Source organism: Myotis yumanensis, unplaced genomic scaffold, assembly GCF_028538775.1.
Source record: "Myotis yumanensis isolate MYYU_CA2020_CCGP unplaced genomic scaffold, mMyoYum1.0.hap1 SCAF_1, whole genome shotgun sequence".
Classification (NCBI taxonomy): domain Eukaryota; kingdom Metazoa; phylum Chordata; class Mammalia; order Chiroptera; family Vespertilionidae; genus Myotis; species Myotis yumanensis.
Window position 1 is genome coordinate 48,888,121 of NW_027223752.1, and position 13,797 is coordinate 48,901,917.

Below are 13,797 nucleotides of genomic sequence, written 5' to 3' on the forward strand. Positions count from 1 at the left end.
ACCTGGGGAGGAGGGCTGACTTCTTGAGTTACTCCTCCTCTGCCTCCAAACTGATCTCTATCCCATTTGATGACAGGCCTGGTTCTCCCATGAGGTTGGCTGGTTTTCCACAAATTCTCCATCTCCCTGTGTGTCCACCTGTTTTGCACTCTCCAGTTTCGCTCCCCTCCTAACCACACTTCACTGCAAGTGGGGGTGGGGCAGATTACTGACTCCCTTGGGTCCGAAGCCCCCCTCTGAGGTCTGAAGCACACGAAGGTAGAAATCTCTTGGGTGTCCTGGTGTAATGAGCAAAGACACTTTTGTACAGTTATGACCAGTTAGTTGTAAGTAAAAGGGGAGAAAAAACGGGACTCATGCTGCCATGATACTGATGTCACTATTTTTTATATACGGGTTTAAGTTACATATAGTATCAAGAATTAAAATATTTCATACCTGGAAGCTTCGGTAAATCACCTGAATTAATTTAAAAAAAGGGGGGGGATTCCAGGTCAAACACTGTGTAGTAAGGATTGCCTATGGGCATGGCATGCCAGCAGGTTATGAATGTTGACTTGGGGTGAATTCCTGGTTCTTGGCAGGAGAAACACCCCCTTTCAAAGCCATTTCTTTGTGTGCTAAAACAAGTAGCCCCTGTGAGAGAGAAACCTCTAGTGTTTTAATTCATCCCACTTTTTTTTGTTGTTAATCCTCACCCAAGGACATTTTTTTCTCCATTGATTTTTAGAGAGAGTGGAAGGAGGGGGAGAGACAGAAGCATTGATGTGAGAGAGACACATCAATTTGTGGCCTCCTGCATGTGCCGCAACTGGGACCGGGGATTGAGGCTGCAAATCGAGGTACATGCCCTTGACTAGAATTGAACCCATGCCCCTTCCGTCTGTGGGCTGACACTAACTAGTGAGCAAATCCAGCTAGGGCTCCATTATTTATTTGTTTGTTTATTTAATTGGTTGGGATGACATTGGTCAACATGAACATAGTTTTCACGTGTGGATTTGTTACAAAATCTGAATATTGCACCATGTGCCCACCACCCAAAGTCAAATCTTCTCCTGTCACCTATTAGGACCTCCTTCTCCCACCACCCCCTTCCCTCTGGCAACCACCACACTGCTGTGTGTGTTCATGTTTCAGTTTTTTGTCCCACATGAGTAAAATCATATGGTTCTTAGCTTTTTCTGACTTATTTCATTTAGCATAATGTTCTCAAGATCCATCCATGTTGTCGCAAATTCATCCTTTCTTATGACTGAGTAGTATTCCATTGCATATATATATATCATCTTTACCTAGTCCTCTATCGAATAACACTTTGGTTGTTTCCATGTCTTGGCCACTGTGAATAATGCTGCAATGAACATAGGGGTGTGTGTATCTTTGCGAATAAGTGATTTTGAGTTTTTTGGGTCTATACCCAGGAGTGGGGTTGCTGGGTCATTTGGTAGCTCAATTCTTAATTTTTTGAGGAATAACCAGACTGCTTTCCATAGTGGCTGTACCATTTTACATTCCTACCAGCAGTGAAGGTTCCTTTTTTTCCACCTCTCCACCACTTATCTTGTTGATAATGGCCACTCTAACAGGTGTAAAACTACTCATTGTAGTTTTAATTTGCATTTCCCTAATTGCCAGTGAGGTTGAACATCTTATATCTATTGGCTGTTTGTATGTCTTCTTGGGAGAGGTGTATTTTCAGGTCTTCTGTAGGGCTCCTCTCCCCACCCCCCACCCCCCGCCCCCCTTTTATTTTGGTTATCCTCACCTGACATTTTTTAAAAAAATATATTTTTATTGATTTTAGAGAGGAAGTGAGAGGGAGATAGAAACATCAACGATGAGAATCATTGATTTGCTGCCTCCTGCACACCCGCTACTGGGGATTGAACCCACAACTGGGCATGTGCCCTTGGCTGGAATTGAACCTGGGACCCTTCATTCTGCAGGCTGATGCTCTATCCAATGAGCCTAACCAGCTGGGGGAGGATATTTTTCCATGGATTTTTAGAATGGAAAGACAGAAATATCAATGTGAGAGAAACACATTGATTGGTTGCCTCCTGGACTCTCCCGACCAGGGCCTGGGCCAGGAAGGAGCCTGCAACCAAGGTATGTGCCCTTGACTGGAATCGAACCCAGACCCTTCTATCTGCAGGCCAACACTCTATCCACTGAGCCAAACCGGCTAGGGCTAGACTTTTAAATCCATTCCACAAACGAGGCCAACTAAATGCAAGGCACAATGGAAGATCCTGGAAATATGTATTATGACTATCACACAACTTTGTATATTCTTTTTGTTTTAAATGTCTTTGTTGATTTTAGAGAGGAAGGGAGAGAGAAACATCAATCGATTGCCTCCTACATGCCTCCCCATCAGGGATTGAGCCTCCAATCTGGGCATGTGCACCAACGGGAATTGATCCAGTAACCCTTTTGATGCATGGGATGATGCTCAACCAACTCAGTCATACCGGCCTGGGCAGGGCACACAACTTTGCATTTCTTAGTGCTTTTTATTTAAATTCTTTTGGCATATCTAAGTAGCAGAAAGTAAATTTGTACATACAAAATAAGTTCTTAAAATGGTTTTAGTATTGGCCAGTCACTGCCATTTTTTAAAAAAGGCATTTTCCTTCAAGATTTTTAAGAAAACTTAAAAAAAAATTGACTCTAGAGAGAGAAACATTGAGAGGTTGCCTCCCGCATACTCCCTGACCAAGGATTGAATCCGCAACCTGGGTATGTACCGTGACTGGGAATCAAACCAACCACACCTTTTGGTATATGGGATGACGCTTCAACCAACTGAGCCACAATGGCCAGAGCCAGTCACTGATATCTTTATTTTGAAAGTTTGAATTGTCCAATATGTCTAAAGTGCATTTTTGCAGCTAATCAGTAGCAGCATTTGTTTTGTTTATAAAACCTTAAGAAATATTCAGGCAAGAGCTGGAAAAGTCAGAATATAAAAGAAAGTGTGATCTATATATCTTCTTCCTTAATCACTCAAGACAAATACTTGCACGAATTAGTTTATGAGTATACAAGAAATATACAAAAAATATCATTATTAAAAAGGTCCATACGGCAATGAGAAAAGAGGGCTTCTCTTTGCTGTTAATATTAAATATGGCAAGGCGTATAATATAAAAAAGTTTGTTGAATCCTAGATGTCTTTGGAAAATCTTTGATCTAGGCCAGTGCATAATGTATCTGAGGTCTGTGAGAGTCAGCAAAGCTGGACTTCTCCTGGCATGGTTTTGGAAAAATCACCAACACAATGAAAATGTTCTTTCGTTCCCGAGACGTTAGTTCATGGCTTCTTGCGCCTAAAATGCAAAAACAGCATTTAGTGTTGAATTTTGCTATCAATTTCACATTCAGGGCAGTTTAATCTCTAGGAGAGCTTTAAGATAATTCAAACAAAGGACTTGCATGCATGTATATGAGCATAACCAATGGACAGACTGGGGGGCGGGGAAGGAGGGCATGTGCTGGGGGGTGGGGACAGCTGGGAAGAGGTCAATGGGAGAAAAAGGAGTCTTATGTAATACTTTTAACAATAAAGAATAAGAAGAAAAGATAATTCCTGGTTTTATCATGGGAAATATTCAAGTCCTTCTGAGAAAGTAAATAACTGTTACCAACTATGCTTATCTAGTATTAAACTTAAAAAACAGGACGTCTTTCCATCTTTATCCTGTTACAGCGATTTTATATATTACCTAAGGAATACATGTGTTAAATATGAACACATGGACTTATTTAAGTAGATATTTGAAAAGAAGGAGTTTTACTAATATGGAAAAAGACTGTGATCTGAAATGGTCTTTAGAGATCATCTAAGACTCTTGGATATGTGTTTAATAGAAGAGGGAAAGTATAATTCCTTTCCAAACCTATAAATTTCACCATTGTTTTACCTTAGTGAACACTTAATTGCTGTAACAAGACCAAGAGGCACATTAGGAAAGAATGAATTACAGGAAAAGCTATCATCCCTGACAAAAGCCTTTAACCTCCCCCCTCCTTCTAGGTGATCTCAGTTCAGCCTCTGAAAGCTTTGACCATTGGCAGAATATGAACAAGAGTGAGCCAATCTTCCATCTCCTCCTGTTCTTGCAGCTCTAATTGCTCTTATCAAGCCCTGCAAGGTCCTCAGCCCTGTTGCTGTCTACTGTAGTCTGCCAGTAGGGCCCAGGTACGCCAAGGGGTAAGCAAAAGCCACTTATGTCCTCTGAAAAGAAGTAGATGGTAGAGAGAAGGGTGGTGTTGGAAGTACTAGAGGGAAAACATACAGGGCCCAATTACCCATACTCACTTGGGTTGTGCATGATGCTGATACCCAGGTCCCAGCTGAGACCCTGCTCTCATCTCTACAGCCACAGAGCACTGATAGGAAAATTACAGAAGAGGAAAAGATCAGTTCCCTCAGAGTCTATAAAACACAGTTCTGTTTAGATAGGTTCCATCAAGGTGAAATTCACCTTGCTTTTCTAGTTCAGCACAGGTACCTGTTAAAACACCAGTCAGATACTTGCAGTTTATTTCACATAGGCCACAAAGACTGTGATCTGGAATGGTCTTTAGAGATTATCCAAGTAATTTTCCTCATTTTAGATAAAGAGTAGTTCTTGAGAAATTAGTGGCTACAGCTTGCCTGGCCCCCACCTTCGCATATGAGCCTCTTCTTAGGAACAACAGTTCCACAGCAAAGTTCTGTTTCAGAGATTCCGATCCATCTGAAGTGAATTCTTGTTATCCTAGGGCAGCAATTCTCAACCTTTTTCATCTCGTGGCACACAAGCTAATTACTAAAATTCTGCAGCAATACCAAAAATACCTTTGCCTATCCGACAAAAAAAAAAGGTATATACTTTTGATTGATTTACAAAAAAACATATAAATAGTAGTAATTATCTACCCTTCTTGCTCCAATGTGACTTTTAAAAAAAATCAGGTGCCTACACATGTATAGGATTTCTGGTACCAAGAATTAACCAAACAGACACAACCTTATTATGCGACATGACCAATAAATAAGATGCAAGTTCAACATTATTATATGACCTATATATTTATAGTTCAAGACAGGGCTGCACTGGCAATGTGAGATCAGACCTCAGCTACTCCAAAGAGCATGAAAAGCTACAGCTGTGGGGCTTAAAATATGACACCCCTAATTTTTATTAAGCAGACAAGTATTTAAGTTTTACCCCTACCCTGGTTTCTACATCGGTCCATTCAGACTCTGCATCATCTGGTTGGGCAGGTGCTACTGTGGAAGATCTTCGTTTTCGACTGGAAAAGGGGGAAACATGATGCAACAATTATTTTTGCATCTAACAACAGAAAACATTAGAAATAGGGGAAATACCACTACAGTTCCTCAGAGAACAAGAACAGAATACACGTTTACAGGCCAGTCTGTTCCTGGAGAATGAGCAGCTAAGAAAACGACAGTCCTCTAAAGGGACACATTTGATGATCACTCACCCAGTCGGTGATTCTTGTTTCAAAGTCTCAATATCAGTAAACTGAACAGCTTGTCCACCACCCCTTGTTTTATAAACATCACCCTAGAGCCAAGAGAAAAGGTCATCATTACACTTTCATACATCCAAATGATAAGCGTACAGATATACTTTAAATGCATACTGCAATCACAAAACCAGATGGTGCTTGGGACTGCTGGGCCTGTACATTAAAATACTTCAGAAATTTGAATACAGCTCTCTCACTAAACAAGAGGTCCAATGCGATATAATCAGTAACATTCTTAATTGCAGAAAATAGTATTCCTTTTCATTCAACTTATTTCTGGCCGGGGGATTGTCAAGGGCGGGGGGGGGGGGGGAAAAAAGGAGACATATGTAATACTTTAAGCAATAAAAAAAGAAATTTCTGAATGTTCTAAGGCATTATACTTTCCTCTCTGGGTGTGCCATCCCCTTCATATTCAAATAACTATCTTATTTGAAACTATAGTTATAATAAGAACCATCCTCTAAATTGAATTTAAAATTTAAAACTTTTTTTCATCTTCCCTGATAACTCTACGTTCAGGGGGAAATTCTTCTATAGACAGACAAGAAAGGGCTTTGGGTAGCTCAATACTAAGTAATTTTGATAGGTCAAATTTTAATGTGGGCTTTTTATCTTGAACTGACAGGAAGCAAAGGTAGTTCTTTGTTTAGGTTTACTTTTCAAGTAGGGGTTAAAATGAAATACACATTAATTAAAAGTACATAATAAATCTGGCATTCCTCTAACAAACCTGAGAATTTAAACTTCATTAAATAGAAAGCAAATTTAATCCTGATTTAACAGATTCACACCCTAAGCAGTTACTTTAGTTTTGTAACAAAGAGATTATATCATATACCCATTTATGTACCAGTGGACACTGCCTGTGTGTCATCGAAGGAATGGAAGGACAAATGGATTTTTGTTGACTTTTTTCCTCCTGTACAAATTTGTTTTTACCTTAATTAGTTTAGTTTCAATCTCCCCATCAGAGGCTAGTTCTTGGTGGGTCAGCATGTACTTCTCACACTTAGCTAGTGCCTTTTCATTTGCAACAGACACTGTGATGGCGTGAGGGACATGTGGCTGCATGACTGTTGCAGTTTGCACGTTAGAGGCAGGCTTATGATCTACCCATCTGTCTCCTGCAGAGCGTGATCGTCTGTGTCGGAGACGAAGTGGTGGTGCGTTCTGATCAAGTTGAAAGGAATCAAGAAACAAGCATAACCCAGAATTAATTTAAGGGTATTATTAGAAGTGCAGCAGGTTTGGCTACATTAGTTGATGACAATATAAAACAAATGCATGAACTTTTTCAAAAGCTTAATATGTTATTCAAATGCTTTAAATGTCCTCTTTGAATTTAAACACAAAACCAACAAGCATCTTTTAACACCAGCTTGTATATTATACACTCTACCAGGAACTTCCCTTTCAACAAAGAATGGAAGGAAAAATCCTGGTAACGTTGTTAGTCTTCCCTGTGTAGGTAATATTCAAGACAAAATCATTTCATATTCTTGATCAAAACCCAGTATTTGTGCTTGCTATTGTGAGGTAATCTATTAAGCCCACAACTATGTTAAAAGCTTCAATAATAATACCAATAAAAGCCTAAACATTTCGTAGATCTCTAAATAAAAGACAAAACACGCCTTATACAAAGACAAAAAAAAAAAAAAAAAAAAAAAAGCTGATTGGCCTGTATAATACAAAACGCTAAAGAAGATAAGGTAAAATTAAGAATCCCATGTATATGGGGGGGATAAAAAGGGCACTTACATAATACCCTTTGTAATACTTTTAGCAAAAAAAAGAATCCCATGTATAAAATGAGCAAATGAATGTAAATGAAGTACTTCTGAGTATTTTCTGAAATTTTAAAATCTCTAAACAGAAGTTCATTAAAAAGTCAAATACAACAATGGCTATAACATATCCCCACGCCCCAAACATTTCATAAATGGTTCCAAGAACCAGATAAATAATATAATGTCAAACCATTCTCTATCATACAATGAAAAACTATTTGTTTCCAAGTCAAATGTCATGTAAGTTTGGAGAAGCTAAATTTAGCATATTCAGTCTGAGAAAACATCATATAAGACATAGTTAATAGTTTGAAACAATGAGTTATCTTTGGTAATTTGCCAATTGTTTGTTTGTAAAACTGAAAGCAAATGAAACTATGTGCCACAGGCCAAATCCTTCCAAGCTAGTCAAGTAGGAAGATCCCAATTTCAAAATGCATATCTAGAGCACTATTTTCCCTATGTAATTAGGAGAAACAAATGAAGCACTGGTTCTACATCATGACAGTATAAAACACGGCCAATATAGTTTGTCCCAAAAGATGCCCAAGCTTTACAGCAAGCAGGAAACTTTCCATTCTAAGATAGTCTGGCTCTCATGATCTACATTTAGCAAAAGTGATAGTTTTCTTGAGCACATTTAGTAATAAATGTATTCTGAAACAAGCTTCAGAAAGATGACAGACCTTAACAGTCTACTACAGTTTATGAAATGATATTTAAAATTTCATCTTTACTGAAGTATAATTTCAACCTACAGGACATAATTTTTGATCAACAAACCTAAATGCATAGATACTAGCCTAAACTTTTCTGCTGCACTTCTTAAGAGATTATGATTTCAAGTGAGAAGTTCAAGTATCTCTAGTAAATCCTCTTAAATATCTCCTAGCCAAATTAGGTGTTAAATTAATGTTGACCAGGCATAAGCAAACCATGAGTAGTTTTGTCTGTAAGCTTTCATGAAATAAAGGGGATTTACTAGAGTTGATCAGAAAGACCAGTCACCATCATTTGCTCCCTAAAAAGGTTTAAAGCAGTATCTGCAAAGAACAGAACTTAAGAGACTTAAAAAAAAAAAAAAATCAAAGGCAAATAGTTACTATAAGATTAATTTGTTTAGAAGAAAAAATTTAAAAGAGCTATATATTAAGATTTTACTAAATATAAGTTCACACTAGTAACTTGGTTCATTTATTCAGATTTAGGGGGAAACTTTTACCTTAATCCTTAAGAAGAAAATATAAATGTGGATTTATTTAAACACACTTGATTGAGGCAGAGCCCTTGTAAACCGAAATAAAGGTCTTGAGATTAAAAGCAATTTATTAGGCATGCAAACCTTCAGTAGTTATAAAATAACTGGCCTGGACTCTTCAAAATAGTCAATGTCATGAAAGTAAAAAAAAGAGCAGAGGACTATATATTAAAAGAGATTAAAGAGACATAACAACCACATGCAAAGCATTCACCTTGATAGAATCATGAATGGAAAACAAGAAAACCATTACTGGGACAACTGGGGAAATGTAAACATAAACTATCTATCAGAGGACATTTATTCAGAATTAATATTACCTTTCTTTAGTGTGATAAAGATGGTTTAAAGAATTATGTCCTTATTCGTAGGGATCAAGTATCATGAAGTCTGACTACTTTCAAAGGTCCAAGGAAAAAAATGTTTTACAGATCTATATAAAGTAATGACTGGTACAACTAGGTAAGGGGAAAAAAAGATACTGTACCATTCTTTCAACTTTTCTTTGAGTATGAAATTTTTCAAAATAAAAGTTGGAAAGATAGTTTTAAAAAGTAAAAGTTAAAAAAATAAAAGTTCAAAAGCAGCAAAAAACCTACCTTGGGAAGAAGCCATAAGAAAAAAAATTTGGAGCCCGGCTGGTGTGGGTCAGTGGTTGAGCATCAACCCATGAACCAGGTCATGGTTGTATTCCCCGTCAGGATACATGCCCAGGTTTCGGGCTCGATCCCAAGTAGGGAGCATGCAGGAGGCAGCCAATCAATGACTCTCTCATCATAGGTGTTTCTCTCTCTCCCTCTTTGACATCAACAAGAAAATATTTTTTAAAAAATCAGAAAATGTGCCATGAACTCATATTCACATGCTTATTAGCTTATGCAACTAAAGAGCACAGATTACTCCGGCATGTTCCCTACTGACACTGTGTTCACAGAACACAGGCATTTAAAAAAAAAATGTTTTTTTATTATTATTTTAAAATCTTTTTTTACTTTGTTTTTATTGATTTCATAGAGGGAGAGGGAAAGAGAGAAAAACATTGACTGGCTGTCTCCAGCATGTCCCCTACAGGGGACTGAGCTTGAAACCTCGGTGTGCGCTCTTACCAGTAATGAAACCAGTGACCTAGTGGTGCATGGGATGATGCTCAACCAATTGAACCACATGGGCCAGGCTTTTTCAGCTCAAGAGCTAGGCCTCAATTTTGGGATGATTTGATCTTTCAAATTAATATAAAAATTAGACCTTGTTTATAATGCACCTCACCCACCTTTCTGTCGAATTTTCTGAACCAAGTTATAAAAACACAAGATTAAATTCTATTGCTATAATGCTTTAAAATAACACTGGCACTAACCCTGTCGCTTTGATCCTCTTCTACTTCTATCTCATTTCTGAATGTAGGAACCAACTCCCTGCCTTCAGTCCAGCACATCCCTCGCCTTCTGTCTGACACGATACAAGTTTTACTTTGTCCTGGCTCCTGCTGCCTACGCCTTGCAATGGATGTGACATTGGGAGGTGTGTTGTACGAAGGAATTTTCTGCTCCCATTCCGAAATACAGGAAGCTACAGAGATGCTGCTGCAAGAGTTAGAGCGCCTATGTAGATGTGGCTGGCTCATGAGTTGCTGGCCGTTGGAAATCTGAGCAATATAGTTACCAGAAAGCTAAAAAAATTGAAAAGAAATTAATGAGCAAGACTGAAAAACTGAGAGAAAGAATTCATTACTTTTCTATAATTTAACACATGAAGATAACATTCTAATTATTTGTCCTAAATTACTACATTTTTATACTAAATTTGTGTTTATACTAGATTAAAACAAATAGATGTCTGAGAAATATAAGTAATATAAAACAAAAAACTGATTCTCATAAAAACAGTCACTCCATTACTAAATTACTACACAACTACAAATAACTTACAGGTACTGGCGATGGAGAAACAGATCTTTGAGCAGCTTTTTCTCGATCCCGCTCCCGAGAGGGTCTCTCTGGTTTTTCAGTTTTGGGTTCAGTAACAATAGCCTTCAGTTGTTTCAGTTTTTCATCTTTCACCCAGAGCTTATTTTGCATTTCCAGTTGTTTAGCTGCTACTCGACGCTCCTATGGATTATCAATGGTAATATATGTTCTAATCCAATACACTATACAAGTACACCAGATTACTGAAACACTGTCATAAAAACTAGTTCTCCAATTCTTCCTGAGGTAACTACACTTCATAATGTTAATGAATTTCAAAGGCAGAGAAAGGAATGAACTGAATAGGCAACTACTGCCACCACCACCAAAACCCTAGCCCAGGTAGTCATTCAAAACACTACAATTTGAAATAAGTCACCCGTCTCTGCGATAGCAGAGGGATGACACTCACGCATTCTTTCTCCCACTTCATTGTTGTTTCCGTCACCATGCCTTGCAACCTGGCTTCTAGTCTGCGTTTGTCAGAAAACTGTTGCTGAAGTTTCTGATTCTGGGCCTCGAGTTCCTGTTGCAGATTGCGCTTATCTTCTTCATAGATAGTAGTTGTTTTCTCTAAAATTTCAATCTGGAAGGCAGACCATTATGTTCAATAATTGGTATGTAAATATATAGCTCTAAAACCATCTTTTATAATTTGTTTATGGCAAGCAGAATTGTGGAAAGAAAAAATCATGGATAAAGCATTTTCCTTTAAAATTTCACCTGAATTTACTACCTTAATTCCTAGAAATGACAACTTTTTAAACATGTTCCTCACACTGAAAGATTAAGTTATAAATGATTTAATGTAAAAACTATTTTCCCCTAAAATCAGGCCTAATATTTTTTTCTTCTTCTTATCAGCCAGGTCATCCTAACAGTCTGAATTCCCAAACACTGGACTGCTGCTTGGTTTGGCCCTAAGTCTAGTCACTGGGCCTGTGCTAGTGGTAATAAAATGTTATTTTTAAGGTTATTTTGGTTGAGATTAATTTCTGTCCATGTTGGAGGAAGATGTTGCCTTTTCTATATCCATCACTGCCTCAGGTCCAGGGTCTCTGCACAGCTGACTATTGTGTTGGCAGCAAGAAGGGCACCATGTATTATACTGAGGTGTGTTGTATGAAGGTGGAGTCAGAACGGACCTTGGTTCAGCAACCTCAGTAGAGTTCTGGCTAAGAAAGAATTCAGAGCCAACCCTCAAACGATAAGACAGTTTATTTAGAAAGTCACAGAGGTAGAAGTGAGCAGTGGAAAAAAATAAGTTAGAGAGGTAAAAGGGACCCTTGGAGCTTAGGAAAGACAAAGGTAAAGGTCACGGGAGGGGAGGGGGGGGGGGCGCGTGCGGGCGGGAGATGGGAAAGGAGCCGTTGTTCTCCAGAGAGGGAGAGTTCCAGGCCTAAAATTTTTTAAAATTTATTTCATTATCGCTGAACCTGTTTGGCTCAGTGGATAGAGCGTCGGCCTGCGGACTGAAGGGTCCCAGGTTCGATTCCGGTCAAGGGCATGTACCTGGGTTGCGGGCACACCCCCACTGGGGGTGTGCAGGAGGCAGCTGATCGATGTTTCTCTCTCATCGATGTTTCTAACTCTCTATCCCTCTCCCTTCTTCTCTGTAAAAAAATCAATAAAAATATATTAAAAAAAAATTTATTTCATTATTATTTAAAAAAATTCTTACCCGAGGATATGTTTCCATTGAATTTTAAAAAGAGACAAAGGGAAGAAAGGAGGGCGGGAGGGAGGGAGGGACATCGCTTGGTTGCCTCTGTATGCCCCCATGACCAGGATCGAACCTGCCACCTTTTGGTGTATGGGACTACACTCCAACCAACTGAACCACTCGGCCAGAACCTAAAATTTTATTTTTAAGGTTATTTTGGTTGAGATTAATTTCTCTCTAAAATGAGTGTTCCCCCCAAATGATTCTCTATAAATGAGTGAACAAGCATATATTGTCCAATAATAAGTTAGAAAACCAAGCTATAATCAAAGCTAAACTCTAGAAAGCTCTTTATAAAGCTTATTTGATTGGGCCAGAGAACATCTTCTTCAACTGTTAACATCTAACTCATAAAATTAAAGAGTGTAACATCCCTTTTATGCTTTTCACTCACATTTCCTCTTTTTTGGGGGTGGTAGGTTGAAGATTAGCAAATAACTAAGTGATAACTCTTAGTCAGCAGTATTTTTAGACCTGGAGAGCATAAGGATTAAGTCAGAGAACAGTAGTAAATAGCCACTCTAATACTGTCAAAACCAACCTTATATTCTAAAGTTTTGGTTTTTTTCTCCAGTCGTTCTATTTCCAATTTTTGTCCTGAGATCACCTTTTCTTTTTCATTCAGTTTTCCTTGAATGGAGTTTTCTTTATTTGAAACACCCTTGTCAAATTCTTGCAACATACCTTTAAAAGTAAAAGCTGAAACAAAAGCATGCAGGTTTTGTTTATTCCAATTCCAAAATAACAAACACACTCAACTTTTTTAACCAATACTATAAAGTCTTTCATTTTGCACTATGACATCCCAATCCTTATCTACACTAATAAAAGAGAAACATGGTAATCAGCGTAGACCACTACCCTTCCCATTGGCTAATTAGTGAGATATGCAAATTAACCACCAGCCAAGATGGCGGCTAATTTGCATACGGCAGGCAGAGCCTGACCGTGCCAACTGCCAGCTCGCCTCCATCCAGGGCTGGCGGCAGAGGTCCCTGCCTTCATCCGGGCCTCCCGTGGGGATTGGCGGTGGGGCCGCAGCTATCGGGTACCCGCCCGGGTATCCCCTGTGCTACGGGCCAGGCGGCAGCAGCGTTCTGCCCGCTGGCGCATCCCATGTGCTACCCAGCTCGGGCGGGCAGGTCGGGGGCATGCCCGGCAGCCTCAGTCAGTGCCTCAAGCCCCAGCAGCAGCAGCAGCAGCAGCAGCAGCAGCAGCAGCAGCAGCAGCGGCGGCAGTGGCAATAGCAGTGGCGGCAGTGCCCCCGACCTGCCCACCCAGGTTTGAGCGGCCCCAAGAGGGCAGTGCTTTCCATCAGTCGACGGTTGGCGCACACGCATCCAGGTGAAATCACCAGCGCCTGCTTTCCCACAGGCCTGAGCCCCTCAGGCCTGTGGGAAAACAGGTGCCCTGAGCTGGTGATCCCAAAGGCCTGATAGCCGGGCAGTGGAGGCCGTGTTGGGACTGGGGAGTGGTGAGCAGGCAGAACATGGCCCTGATTGGGCC

General features: G+C 39.5%; 1 protein-coding gene across 4 annotated transcripts in view; it reads right to left on the reverse strand.

Moving 5' to 3' along the window:
• Positions 1-3,025: 3,025 nt before the first annotated feature.
• The window catches only part of KIF23 (kinesin family member 23), a 44,585-nt gene continuing 33,813 nt past the window's right edge, over positions 3,026-13,797 (reverse strand). For 2 of the 4 annotated variants that reach the window (XM_070420253.1, XM_070420244.1), the window contains 9 exons: positions 12,833-12,990; positions 10,981-11,154; positions 10,530-10,709; positions 9,959-10,270; positions 6,493-6,723; positions 5,503-5,585; positions 5,229-5,307; positions 4,328-4,398; positions 3,026-3,335 (listed from right to left, as the gene is read on the reverse strand). In XM_070420253.1, the coding sequence (XP_070276354.1) occupies positions 3,320-3,335; positions 4,328-4,398; positions 5,229-5,307; positions 5,503-5,585; positions 6,493-6,723; positions 9,959-10,270; positions 10,530-10,709; positions 10,981-11,154; positions 12,833-12,990 (1,304 nt within the window). In that variant the 3' untranslated portion in view covers positions 3,026-3,319. The remainder of the gene's footprint in view (positions 3,336-4,327; positions 4,399-5,228; positions 5,308-5,502; positions 5,586-6,492; positions 6,724-9,958; positions 10,271-10,529; positions 10,710-10,980; positions 11,155-12,832; positions 12,991-13,797) is intronic. The other 2 variants (XM_070420263.1, XM_070420273.1) reach the window with 2 other exon arrangements.